Here is a 21,350-nt window from a genome sequence, read left to right as displayed (position 1 = left end):
TAGCCTAGGGACAGTGCAGTACCCTATGCAGGGACATCATCCTTACAAGGGTTGAGGGGACTGTCCTTGTTTGCTATTGTTCTAGCTCAGTCTCCGTCTCCCTCTCTTCCTCTCTTAACTATGACTTTGGAATTTGGCAAGAAGTTAAGTAAGTCATTATGGATTTCTTCCTTTTTTTCTCTGGAGTGCTGGGGATCTAATTCAGGATCTCACACATTCTACCACTGAGCTGCCATCCGAGTCCTTTTTATTTTAGCTAAGTTGCCAAGGTTGGCCTCAAACTTATGATCCTCCTGCCTCAGCCCCCCGGAGAGCTGGGATTGTAGGTGCGTGCCGCCGCGCCTGGCCTTCAGTAGGTTTTCACCAAGAACTAAAGTTCTTCTCTTTCCCAACCACAGCCCTGTCAGCAGATGGGGACTGTAACCTTGACACAATGCTCTCAGATGATCTTCCACTTATCCTGAGTGGAAGGCTAGTCTTAGCAATTTAACAGGGATCTAAGCAACTTAATGAGTCCCTGTCTCAAAAAGTAAAAAGGGCTGGGGATGTGGCTCAGTGATAAAGCACTTCTGTGCTCAATCCCCACTACCAAAAATAAAAAAAGAAATGGCCAGTCTGGCACATGCCTATAATCCCAGCTATTCCAGAGGCTGAGGCTGGAGGATTAAAAGTTTAAGATCACCTTAAAAGAGCACACTACAGGGATACTGCCACATCGATGTTCATAGCAGCACAATTCACAATTGCTAGACTGTGGAATCAACCCAGATGCCCTTCAATAGATGAATGGATAAAAAAAGTGGCATTTATACACCATGGAGTATTACGCAGCACTAAAAAATGACAAAATCACGGAATTTGCAGGGAAATGGATGGCACTAGAGCAGATTATGCTTAGTGAAGCTAGCCAATCCCTAAAAAACAAATACCAAATGTCTTCTTTGATATAATGAGAGCAACTAAGAACAGAACAGGGAGGAAGAGCAGGAAAAAAAGATTAACATTTAAACAGAGACATGAGGTGGGAGGGAAAGGGAGAAAAGAAGGGAAATTGCATGGAAATGGAGGGAGACCCTCATTGTTATACAAAATTACATATAAGAGGTTGTGAGGGGAATGGGAAAATAAACAAGGAGGGAAATGAATTACAGTAGATGGGGTAGAGAGAGAAGATGGGAGGGGAGGGGAGGGGGGATAGTAGAGGATAGGAAAAGTAGCAGAATACAACAAGCACTAATATGGCAGTATGTAAAAATGTGATGTGTAACCGATGTGATTCTGCAATCTGTATTTGGGGTAAAAATGGGAGTTCATAACCCACTTGATTCTAATGTATGAAATATGATATGTCAAGAGCTTTGTAATGTTGTGAACAACCAATAAAAAAAAAGTTTAAGATCAGCCTGAGCAAGATAGCAAGACCCTATTTCAGAAAAGGTGGGAGTAGCAGGGGGAACCTGGTACCACCATGGGCCTGGTAGTGGCTAGCCTAGCACACGTGAGTCTCTAGGTTCATTCCCCAGTACCACAAAAATAATAGAAAGAGAGAGTGAAGAACAGGTGAATCTCAGCAAGGCAGAGCTTCCAAATCCAGAGAACCGACTGCCCACTTTCAAGGGCAGTAAGGTGACAGGCGCTCTAGAGCTCCATTCTGTCCTGATGACCTCTCCAACTCCAGCAGCCTGCTGGGGGTTCAACTACTTAATCCTAACTTAATCCCAATGACTAAGAAGGCTGAGGCAGGAGGATGCAAGTTCAAGGGCAGCCTCAGCAACTTAGCAAGTGGGTTCAATTCCTAGTATAAACAAAATCAACTCAATGTGGGTCAAATACTTCAATGTATGCCCTAAAATAATAAAACCCTTAGAAGAAACATAGGCCCGAAGCTTTAGGACATTTGAGTTGGCAGTGATTTCTTGGGTGTGATAACAAAGGCACCAGCAACAAAAGAAAAATAAAGAAACTGGACTTCATGAATATTTTAAAATTGTATGCAGCAGAAGATGCTGTCCACAGTACAAGAAGCCAGCCCAGGGGCTGGGGTTGAGGTTCAGTGGTGGGTGCTTACCTAGCATGTATGAGGCACTGGGTTCCATTCTCGGCACCACATATAAATAAATAAAACAAAAGCCCATTGACAACTAAAAAAAAATTTTTTCTCTAAAAAAGGCAGCACACAGAATCGGAGAAAATACACAAACCATATGTCTGATGAGAAATTAATATCCAGAATATATTGAGAACTAGAGATCAACAACAACAATAAATACCACTGGATTAAAAAACTCTTCACAGTGTTTGTTTCGCCCTCACAGTCTGTTTCATTGGGCCAAAAAGTGCATGAAAAGGTTCTCAGCATCAAACAATCCAAACTATAAGGCACCACCTTATACCCATTAGGAAAGCTACTGCCCAGAAAACAGAAGTGGTGTTGGCAAGCAGTGGAGAGACTGGAGCCCCTGGGTGCCATTGGTGGGAATGTAAAATGGCTCAGCACCTGTGGAAAACAGTGTGGTGGTTTCTCAAAAAAATCAAAACCAGACCACTCTGGAAAGCAGTCTACAGATTCCTCTGAAAACTTGGAATGGAACCACCATTTTACTCAGCTATCCCACAAACCTTGGTTTATACCCATAGGACTTAAAATCAGGATACTATAGTGATGCGACCACATCAATGTTTATAGCAGCTCAATTCACAATAGCTAAGCTATGGAACCAACCTAGTTGCCTTTCAACAGATGAATGGATAAAGAAAATGTGGTATGTATACACCGTGGAATATTACTCAGCATTAAAAAAGAATAAAATTATGGCATTTGCCAGTAAAGGAATGGAACTGGAGACTATCATGTTAAGTGAAATAAACCAATCCCCAAAACTCAAAGGCCGAATGTTCTCTCTGATATGCGGATGGATGCTAGCATACAATAAGAAGAGGGGAGGCAAGAACAGAATTTCATTGGATTAGACAAAGGGGAATGAAGGGAAGGGAGAGGGGTTGAGAATAGGAAAGACAGTAGAATGAACTGGACATAACTTTCCTGGGTTCATATATGAATACACCACCAATGTAATTCTACATCGTGTACAACCACAAGAATGGGAAGCTGTACTCCATGTATGTACAATATGTCAAAATGACTCTACTATCATGTATTTCTAAAAAGAACAAATAATTTTTTAAAAATGAAAAACAGAGCCACCCCATGTTCCTGCAATTCTATGGGCTATATGTCCAAAAGAACTGAAAGCAGGGTCCTAGAGAGACATCTGGACACATACAGCCACAGCAGTATTGTTCACAGTAGCTAAAACACAGAAGCCACCCAACGTCTCCATCGTGAGATCCTTGGATGAAGCCAAATGCATCGGAAACATGCAATGGGATATTTATTCACCCTCAAAAAGGAAGGAAGTTTGAATGCATGCTGCAACACGGGCAGATCTCGAGGACAGTGCTAAATGAAATACACCACTCACCAAAAGACAAATACTGTCTGCTTCCACTTACACCGGGTACTTAGAGGAGTCCAAATCATGGAGACGGGGAGCAGGATGATACTTGCCAGAGATGGAGGAGGGGGTGAGGAGCTGTTGTTTAATGGGTGCAGAGTTTCAGTTTTGCAAGAGGAAAAGAGCTGTGATCGTTGCATCTAACACCACTGGACTGTATACTTCCACAACTGCACACTCACAGTATGTGTATTTTATCACAATAAAAAAGTAAGAAAAAGGAACCACTGATTCTGAACTTGTAGGTTTGGAACTTTTTTTTTTCTTTTCTTTCAAAATAATAGGGTTTTCAAAGTAGTCCTAGGCCGGGAGACCAGGCAGCTCCGTGCCTTAGGGGACATCAAGCACATTAGAGGTGATGCTAGACGCGGGGCAGGTCACCTAAGCAACCCGAGGTCCTCAGCCTCAAAGCCTATGCCTGCCTCTCTCCAGGACTGGAAGGTGTCACCTCTAGGCCCAGAGAGAGTGAGGAGGTGGGAGTGGGGAAGGAAGGAAAGCAGAGGAAGGGAGGAGGAGGAGGACAAGCTGTCCCCGGTGACTTCTGACATGCTCTGACTTAATGGAGAGGAAACTTCATATGGAAACAACACAAAATAACTGTAGCAGAGAAGAAGCACTCTAAAATAACAATAAAAATGGGCTGGGGTATAGCTCAGTGGTAGAGTGTATGTTTAGCATGTCCAAGGTCCTCGGTTTGGTTCCCAGAACCAAAAAAAAAAAAAAAAAGCTAATAAATATCCCAGGTAATGGTAGGGGAGAGAAAACAAATGTACAGTAAATATATTAACCAGTATCACACGTTGTTTATTTTTGTTATCAAGCGTTACATACTGTGCATAGTTGTATGTGCCTTAGGTTTGCTTACACCAGTGTCACCACGAACACATGAGTGACGTTTTATACTACAAGGTTATTAGGCAATAGGAATTTTTCTGCTCCATGTTGCAGGGTTCACAGTTACAAGTGGAGCCCATCATTAACCAGACTGTTAGTTGACGCCTGACTATACTCATCAAGTGGAATCAATATTGTTCTTTTCAGGGAGTTGACAAAGAGAAAGTGCCACCTTTTGGGGTCCTGTGGCCTTGGTTGAATGCCAATGATCCAGGGAAGTCATCAAGGGGACCTGGAGGTCTTTCAACATTAATGCTGTTAAGGTAGAAGGACCAAGGCCACACAGCCTGGATATGTGGGGCATTTGTGTGACTGCAAGAGCACCCTGGTGCCCAGTCTCTGAGGACACACTCTTGGGTAATAGGTAGAGCAGCACAGGATGGATTTTTCACACCAGGCCCCTTTTGAGAAGTGAGTTAATAATTAAGCTGCAACTATCAAAGACAAACAGGAAAGATGGCGATTGTCCTGAGGCCAAGGCCCTCTACCTAACAGGCAAAGCACGCTTCCCTAAACACCAAGAACTTGCTAAAAAAAAACAAAACACAACGAAACTCAAAGTGGTTGGCACCAATATCACTTTATTTTAATAACCAATTGTGTTATTGAAGAAAAGGCTGTGTTCTCGGCCCATCTTGGCTATGGTTGGGTTCTGCTTAGGGAACTGTCTGGAAGATACATAGGCTCCTGGGCCTGGGGTTTTCTGAAACCAGAAAAGAAAATAAGGACTGATGAGGCAGTGACACCGAAACGTGGCTGCTGGGTTGGATGTGGATGGTGGAGGAGTCCCCTGTGCAGGGACACAGGACCATACCAGCCTGCGGGGTCTTTGAATTGGAGCGTAGATGCCCTGGGAGCTGAGGCGGCTCCTGTCAGCATCACAGCGTGGCTGGAGAGGGGCGGAGACAAGGGCAGACCCATCCAGGGCCCACGGGAACCTGCTAGGGAAACAGGGTCACACCCCACCATACCTCAAGGCCCTCCACCTGCACAGCTCCCGTCCCAGGGAATGCCACCTGCCCTGCTCCACTAGAAACAAGTGGCTGGAGAGACCTGATTCTGAATCTGGATGGTCTAATTCCAGAGCCCAGACTACCTCCAAGATATGGCTGAGTTTTTATCACTAACCCAGTGTGAAAACGCTAGGTGTTTGTCAAGTGGGGTCTGTGGCCCCAGGGCCCAAAGTGTTCCCAAAGGATCCACGAGCTCTTGTTTGTAACCATCAGGTTCCCATTTTGAAGAAACGGCATAATGACTGAGGACAAGCGTTTCAGAGTCCAACAGGCCTGGGTTTGAGTCCCAGTCCCACCTCCACTGGCTCAGTGTGACCCTGGGCCATCAATCAGGGCATAGTGCTTGCCGATAGGAGGGGATAGGGCTCACTGGAGTCCCTTCAAAACAGTCCGTACTTGGCAGGGCCCCTAACAAGCCTCCCACACTCACCGCCCCCCATTCTCTATTACCACCTACTGGTCATTTCCATCCTTCCTCACAGTTGGCTGTCTCTCCAGGAGACCAGTGAGGGTACAGACAGTGTTTGCCTGAGAGGGGAATGGAGCGGTCAGCCTGGTCAGCCCCAGAGGATGAGATCAGCTGCCTACAGAAGCCGCTCTCAATGACAGCGTGTTTCCTTGCCAAGAGCAGAGCAGCAGCCTGGAAATCTAATCAAGTCTTGGCCACACGTCAAAGGAAGCGGAAGCCTTTATTAGTGCGATTAATGAGGATGCAACATGTGCGTGGAGTCCTGGGCGGCCAGGCCACAGAACCGGAGGTTCAGCAGCCCTGTGCCAGCAGGGCCACCCTGCAGGAGGCTGCCAGTTGTGGCTCATCCACCCTGAAAACACCCAGCTCGCCGCCCCGTGCCCTGATTTCACTGTTACCAAGTGACCTTCTGTGGTCCTTGGCTTCCAAGAATATTTCCTGTAAGAGAGCACAGGAGGCCCCCCTGGGTGGATGCTTCTAAATTAATGCTACACATGATGGTGTGTTGCTCAGTATCCTGGGAGTCTGGTTAGCATGACTCAAGTCTTCCTGAGAATGCTCAGTCCTATAGGTCCTGACAAATATCTGTTTGGGGATCATGGTGATGTCACTAGGTGATCCTCTAGACCCCTGTTGTGGGTCTGCCTGTGATTTTACTGGTTGAGCCTCCCCAGTACACCTCCAAAGAAAGGTCACACTGCAGTCCAGCCAGCTACAGTCTAGCCCATCCTGCCCAATGTCCCAGCTTCTCCCCATCCCCTTGAACCTTTAGAGAAGCCCTTCTCTTATAAGCAGAATTTATATTTCTGTCCCCCCAGTCATCTCAAATGAGTCTACAAACTTTCAAACTGGGGCTCAGGCTGGGCGGCAATAAGACCATGGGAATTAAAATGGTCTTTTGGCATCAAAAAATATTTTTAAAAGCCACAGTTGATAATGCTTTTGTAATCATTCTTGGTCTTCTCGGGGCCTTGGAGACCCTGCACACCCCCAGAACCTGCTTTCTCCACAGAATCCAGCCTCTTCCTTTCTGTCATCTGTGAGTCCTTGGAGCAGGGTGATGGCTCATGTCTTAAAGGTCCCCTTTGGTTTGGCAATGTTTCTGCTTCAACGTTTTGCTTCCTTGAGCTCCAGGAAGCCACCCACAAAGAACATTAGTTCTGGATGGCTGGAGGTGGCCACGCACACTGCTCACTGCAGTCCATTAACAGTGCCCTCTCAAAGCATCCAGGTCACAGCACCAGTGGCTGACGACCATGCTGGCTATTTTCAACCAACCCAAAATTCAGCTACAGTCTTCAGGCCTAGAGTCACCCTGGGTCTGAGGCTGGCTGAGGCTTGCAGATGCTGGAGCTCCACGCTCCTTCCTGCTTGACGGGCCACACTCGAGGACTGTAGGTGACTGTAGTCCCTGTCCCCCATCTTCCACACCCAGGGAGTCTTAAGACACCCCCCCCAGCCACACCTCTGGGGTGTCTGTCTTTTAGAATACTCACTGAATAGCTGGGCTTGAACCGGGGTACTCTGGATTGAAAACAAGAAGTAATGGAACTTGGTGAAGGTATTTTTACATTATAGTGACCTGGTCCTGGGCCTTCACGCTGGAGGACATAAAAAAATAAAAATAAAAAATAAGAAAGTTTCACTATTACTAATGCTTGATATATTTTATATATATATGTAATAAATAAAAATATATATAATATATATCTTATGTTATATATATATATTATATATCTTATATAAAATCTCAAGCCTTTTACAAATAAATACATGAGTTCATATGATATGGTTTTAAAAAAAATTCCCAGATTTGGGCTTAAGAGATCACACTGAGGTATAACCTGGAAAATGGGAAGTGGGAATAACACCTGAGAGACCCTCCTCAGCTGCCTCATGCATAATGTGAGGCTGGAGAAGACAAAGTGACCTTATCCCTTTGGCCCTGTCAGGGGAACCACCTTCCCACACACAGGCCCCTGTTCCCATCCACGCGCCTCCCGCCACGCTTGCTGCTCTGAGCCGTTTGCTTCATAAAGCACACTTATTCCTTCATATAAATGCAATATCTGTTTTATGAGTCCTAAAAAGTATTCACAGCAATTCACTGAAATAAGCTGTGAGATTAACATAAACGAATGAACACAACTAAAAAGACAAACACTCCAATAGAAAAATCAGCGTAAGGCAACTCACAGAGACAAAACACAGATGTTCAATGAGCGCGCTGCGGGGAAGAGGGCTTCCACCACATTAATCACCAAGTAAGGTCTAATTAGGACAGTGACATTCTCTTTTTGTAAGACAGCATCTAGAACATGAACAAAGGCTAAGGAAGAAAGGAGAGAAAGATAAAGGAAGGAAGAGACGCAGGGGAGGGAGGGAGAGAGAAGGAAGCAGGGGAGGAAGGAACCCAAAGATTTAACAACAAGCTCAGGCTGGGCTACAGATGCTGGCTGAGTATAAATCCAATCAACCTTTTCTGTAGTGCAATCTGGAAAGATGTGAAATGGTTTAAAAATGAACTTGCCCATGCAGAGGGAGGGAGGCAAAGAAGGAAGGCGCGATCACCAGGGTGCTGCAGGGTCCCGGAGAAAAATTATGAGTCCTGAGCCTAGATAAAGGAGGGTAGGGACTGGAGAAGGCAGGGAGAGGACAGGGGAGGGAAGAGGAGAGGGACCCCCCAAACACCACACTGCATGATGCTGATGTGGTGACAGCCTTTTCCTTTTCCCCAGTAATTCACTTTTTCCTCTCCCATTTTCAAGTAGCCAGAGTTCACTGTCTCAGGGGTGGGACCCCGCAAAACCCAGAAATGAGCCCTTCTGGCATGATGTCTTGGATCTGTTTCTAAATAATGCAGGAATTGGGGGGAACAGGTGGGAGAACGGATGGGGTAAAAAATGGCCAGGGGTTGACCATTGTGGAACAGGCACATGAAGCTGTAACATAGTGTTCTATACTATTATATATTTATTTATTTGTTTGTTTATGGTAGCAGGGATTGAACACAGGAGCACCTAACCACTGAGCCACATCTCCAGCCTATTTTTATTTTTAATTTTGAGACAGGGTCTTGCTAAGTTGCTTAGGGTCTTTCTAAGTTGCTGAGGCTGGCTTTGAACTTGCCATCCTCCTGCCTCAGCCTCCCAAGCTGCTGGGATTACAGGCCTGCGCCACCTTGCCCAGCTATGTATGTGTTTTTAAAGTTTTCACAATACAAAGTTTAAAACAATGTATATTTATTATTTTGACCCAGCTATTCCACTTTTAGACATTCATCCTAAGAAATAATTGAGAAATGTTTACAAATATGCACCCACCAAGACATTCAGTGTAACATTACTTTAAAAGTTAAAAAACTTTAGAAATAAACTAAATGACCAGTGATGGGTGCCTGGTTAAACAGATTGATTCTTCCATCCAGCTGTCCAGTGTTGATGAAACTTTATAGGCATAAAAAGATTCCCAAATATCATTAAGTGAAAAATGTAACCTTAAAATGTGTTTATAAAGAAATTTCAGGGGCTGGGGTTGTAGCTTAGTGGTAGAGCGCTTGCCTAGCAAGTGCGAGGCCCTGGGTTCGATCTTCAGCACCATATAAAAATAAATAAATAAAATAAAGGCATTGTGTCCAACTACACCTAAAAAATAAATATTTTTTAAAAATTCCATGGCTTGGGTTGTGGCTCAGTGGCAGAGTGCTTGCCTCACACATGTGAGGCACTGGGTTCAATCCTTAGTACCACATAAATATAAATAAACAAAATAAAGATATTGTGTCCATGTATAACTAAAAAATATTTTTAAAATTTTTCAAATGACTTATACATGGATGGTAGCTTTCTTCAGGTGATGGCATGTTAAGTTAAAAAGGAAAAAAATATATATTTTTTTCTGCTTATCTGCCTTTTGGGGCAGGGGGTGAGGGATAGATACCGGGATTGAACTCAGGGGCACTCAACCACTGAGCCACATCCCCAGCCCTATTTTGTATTTTATTTAGAGACAGGGTCTCACTGAGTTACTTAGTGCCTCACTTTTGCTGAGGCTGACTTTGAACTCACGATCCTCCTTTCTCAGCCTCAAGCTGCTGGGATTACATGCGTGCATCAACACGCCCAGCTTTCTTATCTAGCTACATTTAAAAATTTTTCTGCAATGAATATGAGTGTTCTTGAAAAATGAAAAAAATATTTAAGGTAAAAAAAGGGACTATGGAAATTGGGTAAATAAAAATAAGGAATTAAATAAAAAACAAAGATAAAGCCAACATTAAGGTTAGAACAGAGCCATATATTGGGTACCATCCTTCTGGTAACTGAGGCTGGTCACAGATGAGCCCTGGGGGCCAGGGGGTAGCAGAACAAACACTGGACTGTAGACCTCCTGCAAGATTTAAGAGCCAGGATTTCCTGTTTGCTCTAGCTGGTGGTACAGAAATGTAATTAGGACTGCCACTCTCAATTATTTTACCATGAATGGAATATGTTATTAACAGACATGCACAAGCCTAATAAATCAAGGGACAGATGCACCTCCTTGTTTTATACCTCATGACAGAGAGATGAAAGGGGTAACGTTTTCAAACTATGCATACATGTGACAAAGGTCCCTATCGGGGTGAGGGTCTCTGGTGTGCACTCTGCACCAACATTGAAGAAATCATAAACACGAGGAAGCACAAGCCCCGGGAATCCAGTTGTGAAACCTCTGACTGTAATAGCGCAGCTCTGAGCTGGATGGGTAGCTGGCCAAAGATGCCTCTGTGTGCATCATCAGTTCCACACCTACGACTGCCTTGCCCCTGCTCCCAAGCCTAAGGTGGCTTTCTTTCTGAGCTTCCAGATCACGGGTCCCTTAGAAGTCTGAGTGTCAAGTGCAATGAAGCACTGATGAGGTCCCATGCCATCCAGCAGCTGCCCTGCATGGGCTGGGTCACCTGATTCAAAGGAACTGGGTCATGGAACAGAAAGAAATTACTGCCACTTGTGGCAGATGGAATCCTTAAGAGGGAAACATTAGGGAAATGGGTCCAGACCCAAGTACATATTTCAAAAGCCACAGGAATGCTGCAGCAGAACCTTGATGGCTCTGAGACTGGTCACTCGAGGGTCCTGCAATAGCCAGGAAGCAGCTCTGGCAGAGTCCTGCCTGCAACCCCACCTGAGGGCGTTGTAACTGGGCAGAGGCTTGGGACGTATCTTTTCTGGACCCAGTTCAATGGGAGGGTGTTTAAAACAAGGAGGACATTTATAGTAGGTCTGTTTGGAAGTTGAGCACTCTGCTCCCTGGTGTACCAGGGATCACTGAGCGTGATCCGGGCTTTAGTCCCACACCGTGTGTTGTGCACGGGAAGGGAGGCCTCCGGGTTCAGCTAAGCCCTCGGCACCTCTCACACAATCCCATGGCCCGTTCCCTACACCTTGCTTTTGTCAGCACTTTGCTGTGGCAACTCGGAGTTTTCCAAAGCCAAACCTCTCAGAAGAGAACAGAATAGCCACCAATTAAAGTCCCAGGACTTGATGCCAAGGGAAACTTCAGGAAAGGTTTTCATGGGACCCTCCCTCTGCTTTGGGGGCCTAATTCCAGCTCAACCCTACTGCTACCTGGTAGTGTCATCGTCTTCCCTTTGAGGAAGTCCTATTTGACTACTAGTTTCTTTCTTTCTTTCTTTCTTTCTTTCTTTCTTTCTTTCTTTCTTTCTTTCTTTCTTTCTTTCTTTCTTCTTTCTTTTTCTCTTTCTTTCTTTCTTTCTTTCTTTCTTCTTTCTTTTTCTTTCTTTCTTTCTCTTTTTCTTTTTTTTGTGCCAGGGATTGAATCCAGAGGTGCTTAACCAGTAAACCACATCCCCAGCCCTTTTTATATTTTATTTTGAGACAGGGTCTTGCTAAGTTGCTGAGGCTGGCTTTGAACTTGCCATCCTCCTGCCTCAGCTTTGTGAGGCACTGGGATTACAGGAGTGCACCACCGTACCCAGCTGGTGCCCATTTTTTTTAATACCTTTATTTTATTTTTATGTGGTGCTGAGGATTGAACCCAGTGCTTCACACTTGCAAGGCAAGTGCTCTACCACTGAGCCACAACTGCAGCCCCACTGGTGCCCATTTTTTAAAAGAGAAAATTTAGACAGACAGACACACACACACACACACACACACACACACACACACACAAAGCCATATGAAAGCAAAAGGAGAGTTCTACAAACTGAGGAATGACAAATGTTCCAGCAAAGGACCACCAGCTAGGAGAGACACATGGAGCAAATTGTCTCTCATTGTACCCAGAAGAAACGAACGGGGACTGATCTAGGACTTCTGACCTTCAGAACTGTGAGACAACAAATTTCTGTTGTACTTGTGTGAATACCCAATTTGTGGGACTCTGTTACAGCAGCCAAACAAATACATGAGTGTTCAGCTCATTTCTTCATCCAACTGACATACGATGTTCCGGGTAGTAGGCTGGAAGCTGGGCATATGATTGTCTCCTGATATCAGTCTGCCCTTTTCTTAGTGTCAGAACAATTTTTAACTGGGCCCATGTCTTCCCAGAATAGTTTCAATCTCCCAGCCTCCCTGGCATCCAGGTGTGGCCACACAACTCATTTCAGACCAATAGGAGGGAGGTGGAAGAGGTGTGTGCAATTCCAAGGAGCATCCTTAAGGAGATGCACGGTGCCCCTTCCTCACCCTCCTTCCTGCCAGCTGGCCCTGCGTCCTCCACTCTCTGCAACCATAGGAACAAAAGCTATGCTCAGCACAGCAGCATGGAGGAGAAGGGTGCTATGGCCTCGCCACACCAGCCCACTACAGGGGGGTTTACAGAAGATAAATAAATTCCTACATTATGGATAATGTTATTACCAAGGTCCTCTGTTCCTAGCAGCAGAACTAATGGACAAGATGAGCATGCATTCCCTATTTTCATGGGTTTATAGTTACAAATATATATATATATATATATATAATCACAAGCATGTGGAGTGTCACACAAAGGGATGGTAGGATGCAAAAGGGTACACTGATATGATCCCTGGTCCTCAAGAATCCCCTCGAGAACTGCATCTGAGCTGAGACTAAAAGAAAAATGAGAAAGACTTTGTAGGGCAAGAAGACTGGAGGAAGGGTTGGTGTAGGAAGCCGCGGTAGGGAAGTTAGCAGGGGACAAAATGGACAAGGTCTTGAGAACAAGCCTAAAGAGAGGGACATTATTCATTCGAACCCTGCTGGACAAATGTGCTGCATTACAAAAGTCAAATAGTAAGTGCTCACTGGCCTGTTCTGATTTAATTAGCAGAAAGACCAAAAAAAGCAAGTGATTAGTGGTCCAGGGATAGCTTAATATGTATGCAAGCTAACAGTGGGACTTCTCCTCCATTCAACCTTCTGAACCCTGAGTGTCCCAGGGGGTTAGGGACTGCTGCTGGGTTGAATATGTCAAATCCCAGTCCAACAAAGCCTGATCCTCAAGCCCACAAACATTCACTGAAACCTGCTGTGTGCCAGGTATGTATGCCAGGGTTTCTGGCAGAGGTGAAAAACATTTGGTCTAAGATCATTGCCTTCGGGGTGCCTGAAATCTAGTTGTGAACACAAGAACAAAATTTTCAGTAAAAGGAACAAGAATTAAAGAACAACAATAAAACAAATGCTGGTGGAACAGAACTAAATGTTAAATGAGAGGTATGAGCTAGGACTTAGGATGAGTTTGCAGTGAGAAGAGGCCACAGAGGGAGAAGGCTTGGTAGAAAGGGCTGGAGAGCTGCCCCTTGAAGAAAGGCATGAGGCTGATGGACAGGGAGGGTAGGATAGCTGAGGGCAAGGCCACAGGTCAGTCAGGCAGAGACCAGTGTCACGGGATGGGATGTGGTACACCCTTGTCAATATTCAAGAAGAAACTTTTATTCAATGCTGAGGATCACATGCTGGGCAAGCACTCTGCCACTAAGCCATATTCCTGGCTACTCAAGAAGGGACTTCTGCCTGGTGTGGTGGTGCACACCTGTAATCCCCTGGGCTGGAGAGGCTGAGGCAGGAGGATCGCTAGTTCAAGGCCAACTCTCAGAAATGCGAGGCACTAAGCAACTCAGTGAGACCCTATCTCTAAAAAAAATACAAAATAGGGCTGGGGGATGTGGCTCAGTGGTCGAGTGCCCCTGAGATCAATCCCTAGTATCAAAAAATAGAAGGGACTTCTAATCATCCCAAAGACTGCGGCACCAGTTAGCCCTATTTCCACAGGTTCCTCATTCATGCACTCAACCAACCAAGGACCAAAAATATGTTTCTTTTTGTTGTTGTTGTTGTTGTTGTTTAATGTATCTGGAAGCCAGGCACGGTAGCACAGACATGTGATCTCAGCTACATGCAAGACGGTACACTGAAGCTACTGAAGCTGAGGCAGGAGGATTACAAGTTCAAGGACAGCCTCAACAATTTAACAAACTGCCTGTCTCAAAGTGAAATCTAGCCAGGCGTGGTAGTGAACACCTGAAATCCCAGCGGCTCAGGAGGTTGAGATAATAGGACCGTGAGTTCAAAGGTGAGGCTCTAAGCAACTCAGTGAGATCCTGTTTCTAAATTTAAAAAATACAAAATAGGTTGGGGATGTGGCTTAGTGGTTGAGTGCTCCTGAGTTCAATCTCTAGTACCCCCCCTCCCCAATAAAAGGTGAAATCTAAAGAGGCTGGGGATGTAGCTCAGTGGTAGAGCACCCCTGGGTTCAAATCCCCAGTTTTTTTTTAAAGTGGTTTTTTTCTAGATTTTTTTCTTATTATGATTCCCTAAACAAGATAGCATAATAAGTATCTATACAGCATTTATATTGTATTAGATATTATAAAGAATCTAGAAATTATATGCAGTATACATGTGAAGGAACATAGGTTATATGCAAACTCTGCTGTTACATATAAGGGACATGAGCATCCATGGCTTTTGGTATTCAAAGGGTTCCTGGAATCAATCCTTAATGGATAATGAGGTATAACTGTATTATACTGCAACATTTGAGCTTATATAAACACATGGAGAAAAAAGTCACACAGCAAAACTTTTATCCTAAGATATATGACCTAAATGTTACTTCACAGTAACCAACTTGAACTGCTAAATCTATTTTTATAACATCATCTTTCTCCAGAAAATACACGCATTCCATATCTCAGGTGAAGAATCTCTTTGCACCAATTCACAGATATATGTCAACAGATGTTTGCATAGGCTCCTCTCAGAAAAAAATGCAGTGAGGGACTTGACATTCAACTTTCTCAACAGTTACTTAGTTGCTTTTTACATGTGTAGTAAATTTAGAAAGGATTTCCACAATTTCATTGCAGAGTTAAACTTTTCAATGTCCCTATGCATTTCCAGTCTTTGCAAGTCCTTGTCATAGTGAGGCATCTGCAGGCAAGTGCTTGTCTTCCGGGCTCCTCTCCAGCCTGCTCCAGCAGACAGGCTCCTGGCTGTCCATGGCTGCAGCCATCTCTAGCTGGCAGAGTCCCCCAGTCACCTGCTCTCATCTCTTCCTCATGACAGCCTGGTGTGGGAGGCCTTGGAGGCTCAGCAAGATTAGAACCAGTGACTTATCACCTTAGCCAGTCACTGGCCTTCCTGCTCAGTGCTGCAAGTAACAGTCCTCATTCTAAGTTTTGTTTCTTTAAAATCCTAATGTTAACGGGAACCTAGAAAGACCACAGAGTCCATTCCCATTTATCCTGGGCATAGCTTTCGGCTGATTGCACTAAAGAAAGGGTTGGAAATACATTTATGGTCCAAAATATTCATAAATAATATGTCTAAAGCACAAGAAGCAGCAGAACTGAATTTATTCTATGAGGTGGTAAAAAAAAATGATATCCCCCAAATTTGGTGTGTGTGATAAGCAGGAACATCCTGCCCAGAAAGGAAAAAGGTGTCCGAGCAAGGAGGCCAGAATCCCCTCTTACCAGCTCATGGAGAGGTCAGGTCCAAAGGATGGTGGAAGATAAAACACACCCAAGGGCTGCACCACAGCACCAATAAATGCTATGAAACTCATGTTGAGATTTCTGCCCTATTGGGAGGTATTAAGACGGTGGAAACTTGATCTGACTATGGTACTTAGAGGTGGGAGCTCTGGGAGGTAATTAAGGTTAATAGAGGCCATAAAGGTGGGGTCCAAAATCCAATGGGACTGTGGCTTTTCAAGAAGAGGAAGAGACTACTGAGATAGGAGGCTTTTACCATATGATGCCTGTGCCACCTGAGTACGACACAGTCCATTGCCAGCAAGGATCCCATCATATGTGCCACCCAACCTCAAACTTCCCAGCCTTCACCACCATGAGCAGAATAGACCTCTTTTCTGTATAACTTTCTAAGTCTGAGGTGTTCAGTTACAGCAACTGATAACAGACTAAGATACCACCCCCACCTTTATGTTTTTGATTTTTTGCTTAAGCTAATTTTGAATAGGTTTATGTCATTTGCCATGAAGGGGGGAAAAAGTCCTATTTCATTTTTTAAAAATTCCAGTCAAGATACTATTATAAGGGCCGGGGTTGTGGCTCAGTGATACAGCACTTGCCTAGCATGTGTGAGGCATTGGGTTCGACCCCTGGCCCCACATAAAAATAAAACAAATAAAATAAAGGTATTGTGTCCATCTACAACTAAAATATCTTTTTTTAAAAAAGATACTATTATAAGAAAGAAGTTCAGGAGATGTTTCACTCACATCTGGACAGCAAAACATCATTCTGCTGATGTTAATGCCATTGCAAATGTTGCACAGATTTTTTTTAAGAAGAAAATTTTCCAGGATAGATATCTTTTCCTGAAAACTCTAGCATATCTGTAGCTTTATTTGAAATGCTATATTTTTCTAAAAATACTACCTACAAGTGAAATTCATCTTTAAGAAGATTGATACTGGAAACTGTTGTAATCATCTTGACTTCCAGATTCCATTCAAGCAGAAACCAATTTTCTGCTTTATTCAGTGTGACCGTGTTTATTAGTTATTTTTCTGCTCCCCGTGGAATTTCAGACTGTCTGCTTAGTTTTTGATGTTGTTGTTTGTTTTTGTGATGCTGGGGATTGAACCCAGGGCCTTATGAATGCCAGGCAAGCACTCTACCAACTGAGCTATATCCCCAGCCCTCTGCTTAGTTTTTAATTGAACTAATTTCTTAAATGCAAAAACAGCTGGAATGATCCTGCAATCTCTTCTAATGCTGGTCGTAATGCACAGTATATGCCACAGGTCTGATACCCACTTTGAGCACTCCTTCTATTAAATGTGAACCAAAATAGACAAATCACATAACCGTCATTTGTGTCTGTACAGACTCCTGTTTTTCTAATCTCTTTCTTATTCTTCATAGACCTGTCAGGTTTTAAGAAACACAGAAGCGCCTTGAAATATTTCTGACATCAAACAAAAGAAACCAGTTTTCATTTGACATTGTAAGATTTGTCAGGAAAGATGAGTGCATCTTGCCCTTTATTTTATATAAACTATGAGAAATTGTAATTGTAAAGAATCTTCTTCACAAACATCAGGATGAATGACTGGGTCCTAATTACGTAGTAGTAAGTGAGACTATTTTTATTTAAGAAACAGAACATTTTCCCGTTGACAATTTTAACGGCACTTTTCCCCAAACGCTGTTTATTTTTTGCTTTCAAAAATTATATTTAGAAAAATAATGAAGGCAGAGGAAGAGAAAGGAAATAAACAACCACTCTTAGTCACAGCACCTCAGCATAGCCAGTACAAGATTTCTGGTTCATTTCCTATTTTGTATGTATGATCTTTCTTACCTTATTTTAATCATAACATATGCATCAATCTGGGGGGAGGTTACTGGGGATTGAAATCAGGGGCACTCCAATGAGCCACATCCCCAGCCCTATTTTGATTTTACTTAGAGACAGGGTCTCACTGAGTTGCTTAGCGCCCTCAATTTTGCTGAGGCTCGCTTTGAACTCTTGATCCTCCTGCCTTAGCCCCTCTGCCCCCTCATTTTTTAAAAGTTAATATGTGCGTTATAGGAAAAATAATAATATAAACAAAAAACAAAATCACCCAGTCACAAGCAGCTTAGTTGGACATGCCCCTCCAGGTTATAGATGCATTGGGTTTTTTTGTTTTGTTTTGTTTTGTTTTTAAGATTTCTTTTTTTAAAACCTTTATTTTTATGTTTACATGGTGCTGAGAATGGGACCCAGTGCCTCATAAATGCCAGGCAAACGCTCTGCCACTGAGCCACAGCCCCAACCCTGCAGACATATCATTTTTTTCCTGCTTTTTCCACTACATATTAGATTATAAAAGTTTGGGATGCTATTTTATACTTTTTATAATAATTGTTTAAATGACTGCAAAATATTTCTTTGGGTGGATATGTAATATTCTTTAAAGATTCTTTAAAGATTATTTCCCTCAACCAGATAGTAAAGTGTTACAATTATTATCGTGCAATTACAAACAATTTCTTGATGACACTTTTGTATAGATGAATATTTCTGTGCTTAAGATGATTACTTTGGAGGAGGATTCTCAAAGTAGAATTAGTGAATTAAAAGGTATAAGCAAAATTTATAGCTTAATATATATTGTTAAACTGCTTTTCAAGGGGTTGGATTGATGTGTACTCCCACCAGCAATAAATAAGAAAAGCACTGAGTCTCTAGTTCACATGCCAAGCAGATATTGGGGCAGGGAGAAGATTCAGAAAAATAAAATCTTCCTGACTTCATGTCACCTTAACAGGAGGACTAAATAAAGCCATCAATAGCCCCCATGTGTTCACAAAAGCTGGGCGGAATAACTGATATTCTTTTTTTAAATATATTTTTTTAGTTGTAGATGGACACAATACCTTTATTTTGTTTACTTATCTTTATGTGGTGCTGAAGATCGAACCCAGTGCCTCACACGTGTGAGGCAAGTGCTCTACCACTGAGCCACAACCCCAGCCCCATAACTGATATTCTTTTTTTTTTAAGTTGTTGATGGACCTTTGTTTTATTCATTTATTTATATGTGGTGCTGAGAATCGAACCCAGTGCCTCACGCATGCTAGGCAAGCGCTCTACCACTGAGCCACAATCCCAGCCATAACTGATATTCTTTATGCCCATATTTTGAAACACAATTCAGGAGGAAATAAACCATGCAATATTTCTGAACATCAAGAGACTTATTTAAGTCATTTATAACAACAAGAAAAACAGTACTGGGAGGGATGAGAGGAGAAGAAACTACAAATGATAAATTTTGCCTTGTTCAAGTCCATTGGATGAAAATGACTAGGATTTGTTGCAGTCTATTTATTTTTTATTCTTCTTTAAAAGCATCTTGGTACAAATGACTTGCATCTTTTGGGCTTGGGATATGTAAGGCCTGGTCTTATTAAGTGCTAAAAGCATTCAGTGGCTGGTAGAAGTTTTCAATACAATATTTTTCTGTGGGTGAAAAAAGGCACCTTATGGTAGAACATGTCCTCTGGCATCTACCTAAAAATGACACATACTCTGTCACTGTCTTTACTGGACAAAAACTATCCACTATCAATCATTAAGTCAACAATGACTAAAAGAGCCAATAAGTATAGAACTTTATGTTGATCATTTGAAAGTTAAAAATCATTTTCCAGTCAGGCAAACTCCTTACTTCTCCTGTGGGCCACTAACACTTTGGGGATAAAATGTAACTCACCGATTGAATCTCTGACACTGGGAACCAGAAGTCTGCAAAGTTTTGTTTGTTTTAAAACAAGTAAGAGTGGTTCCTCCACACTTGAGAGGACTTTGGGCACGTGAGATGGAGAGGATTTTCAAAGTTGTTGGGGTTTTTTGTTGTTGTTTTGTTTTGTGTGTGTGTGTGTGTGTGTGTGTGTGTGTGTGTGTTTTGGTTTTCTTGCATTGAGCAGGGTGGAACCCAAAGCACTCCCATGCTTTGCAAGTGCTCTAGTGCTGAGCTAGTCCTCAGCCCCTTTGTGTATTTTTTATAACTAAACACACACACACACACACACACAAAAAAAAAAAAAACACACAGTAATCTACTCTGCCCTCATACAGTCACTAATGATTTTTTAATAGAGATTGTAGTGCATTACTGATTAACAAATGTCAATGAGCTTCTTCTCATAGGTCACACAAAGAAAGGAGGAGAAATGGTTACCTGTATTTATCTTTTATAACTAGACTTGTTCTCAAAAGGGGTAAGAGGGACCTGGCAACTGTCTGTGGGTCTGGACTCCATTGCATCAGACCTGCAGGTCAGGTTTCCAATGATTGCAGGTTTCATGTATACCAACAAAGAAGCAACCTGTCCTGAGTCAACAGGCTCAGATGACACTGTGACCGCACCATGCAACCAAATACAAAACACACTTCAGAAGAATTAGAGTTAAGGTTTTTTTAAAAATCAAGATTAAAAGCTAGAGGAAATATTCTAAGCAGTGGAGGAAATAAAAAATAAAAGGATTCATAAATTTCATTCATTCATTCAACACATTTTGGGGGCATTGTGTGAAGTGCTGGTTGTTGATGAATAAGTCATATGCCTTAACTTCTTTCAGAGGACTTATTCCAGAAGGTGACCTAATATGATGACATAGATATTTTACTTTTTAACTTTATCAATAAAACCAAAAGTATAAAAGTCAAAGATCCTGTAAAACTTCAGCAAACACAAATGTTAATATTCTTTTTTTTTATGATTGAACTCAGGGACACTCCACCACTGAAGCCACATCCCCAACTTTATTTTGTATTTCATTTAGAGACAGGGTCTTGTTGAGTTGCTTAGTGCCTAGCTTTTGCTGAGGCTGGCTTTGAACTCTTGATTCTCCTGCCTCAGCCTCCCGAGTTGCTGGGATCATAGGTATGTGTCACTGCACTGGGCAATATTCTTTGACTATAGAGTTTATACAAATCAACAGCAACAGCAAAAGATTACCTAAACTCGACCCAATAAACAACTGAGCAAAGACTGTGACCAGAGTATTAGAGAAGACTCACAGGGAAGTGGTTAAGAAATAATTAGAATGTGGAGCTTCAGATCAGTCAGGCATATTAAATTAAAATAGCAAAATATTTTTTTACTATCAAATTAATATTTTTGAAATACTTTTAAAAATAACAATAAACAAGATTTACACAGGCTTAGAGAAATCACACTCTCTTCTTTGCTGATGCAATCTGTATCAAGAACTTATATATAAAAATGAGAGGGAAGGGGAGGGGGGATATTAAGGGATAGGAAAGGTAGCAGAATACAACAGTCATTAATATGGTATTATGTAAAAATGTGGATGTGTAACCGATGTGATTCTGCAACTTGTATTTGGGGTAAAAAAGGGGAGTTCATAACCCACATGAATCAAATGTATGGAAGATGATATGTCATGAGCTTTGTAATGTTTTGAACAACCAATAAAAAAAAAGAACTTATATATAG

General features: G+C 42.7%; 1 protein-coding gene across 1 annotated transcript in view; it reads right to left on the bottom strand.

The window, feature by feature from the left end:
- Window positions 1–4,995: 4,995 nt before the first annotated feature.
- Window positions 4,996–21,350, bottom strand: part of STPG4 (sperm-tail PG-rich repeat containing 4) — a gene marked incomplete at its 3' end in the record, with an annotated part of 42,867 nt that continues 26,512 nt past the window's right edge. Inside the window, exons 5-6 of the mRNA XM_081265234.1 lie at window positions 7,388–7,492; window positions 4,996–5,112 (exon numbers count right to left, since the gene is read on the bottom strand). Coding sequence (XP_081121360.1) covers window positions 4,996–5,112; window positions 7,388–7,492 — 222 coding nt within the window. The remainder of the gene's footprint in view (window positions 5,113–7,387; window positions 7,493–21,350) is intronic.

This window comes from Spermophilus citellus, assembly GCF_964194105.1.
Source record: "Spermophilus citellus genome assembly, chromosome: 13".
Classification (NCBI taxonomy): domain Eukaryota; kingdom Metazoa; phylum Chordata; class Mammalia; order Rodentia; family Sciuridae; genus Spermophilus; species Spermophilus citellus.
The sequence above is the reverse complement of the archived record's forward strand: the minus strand, read 5'-3'. Positions and strand labels throughout refer to the sequence as shown.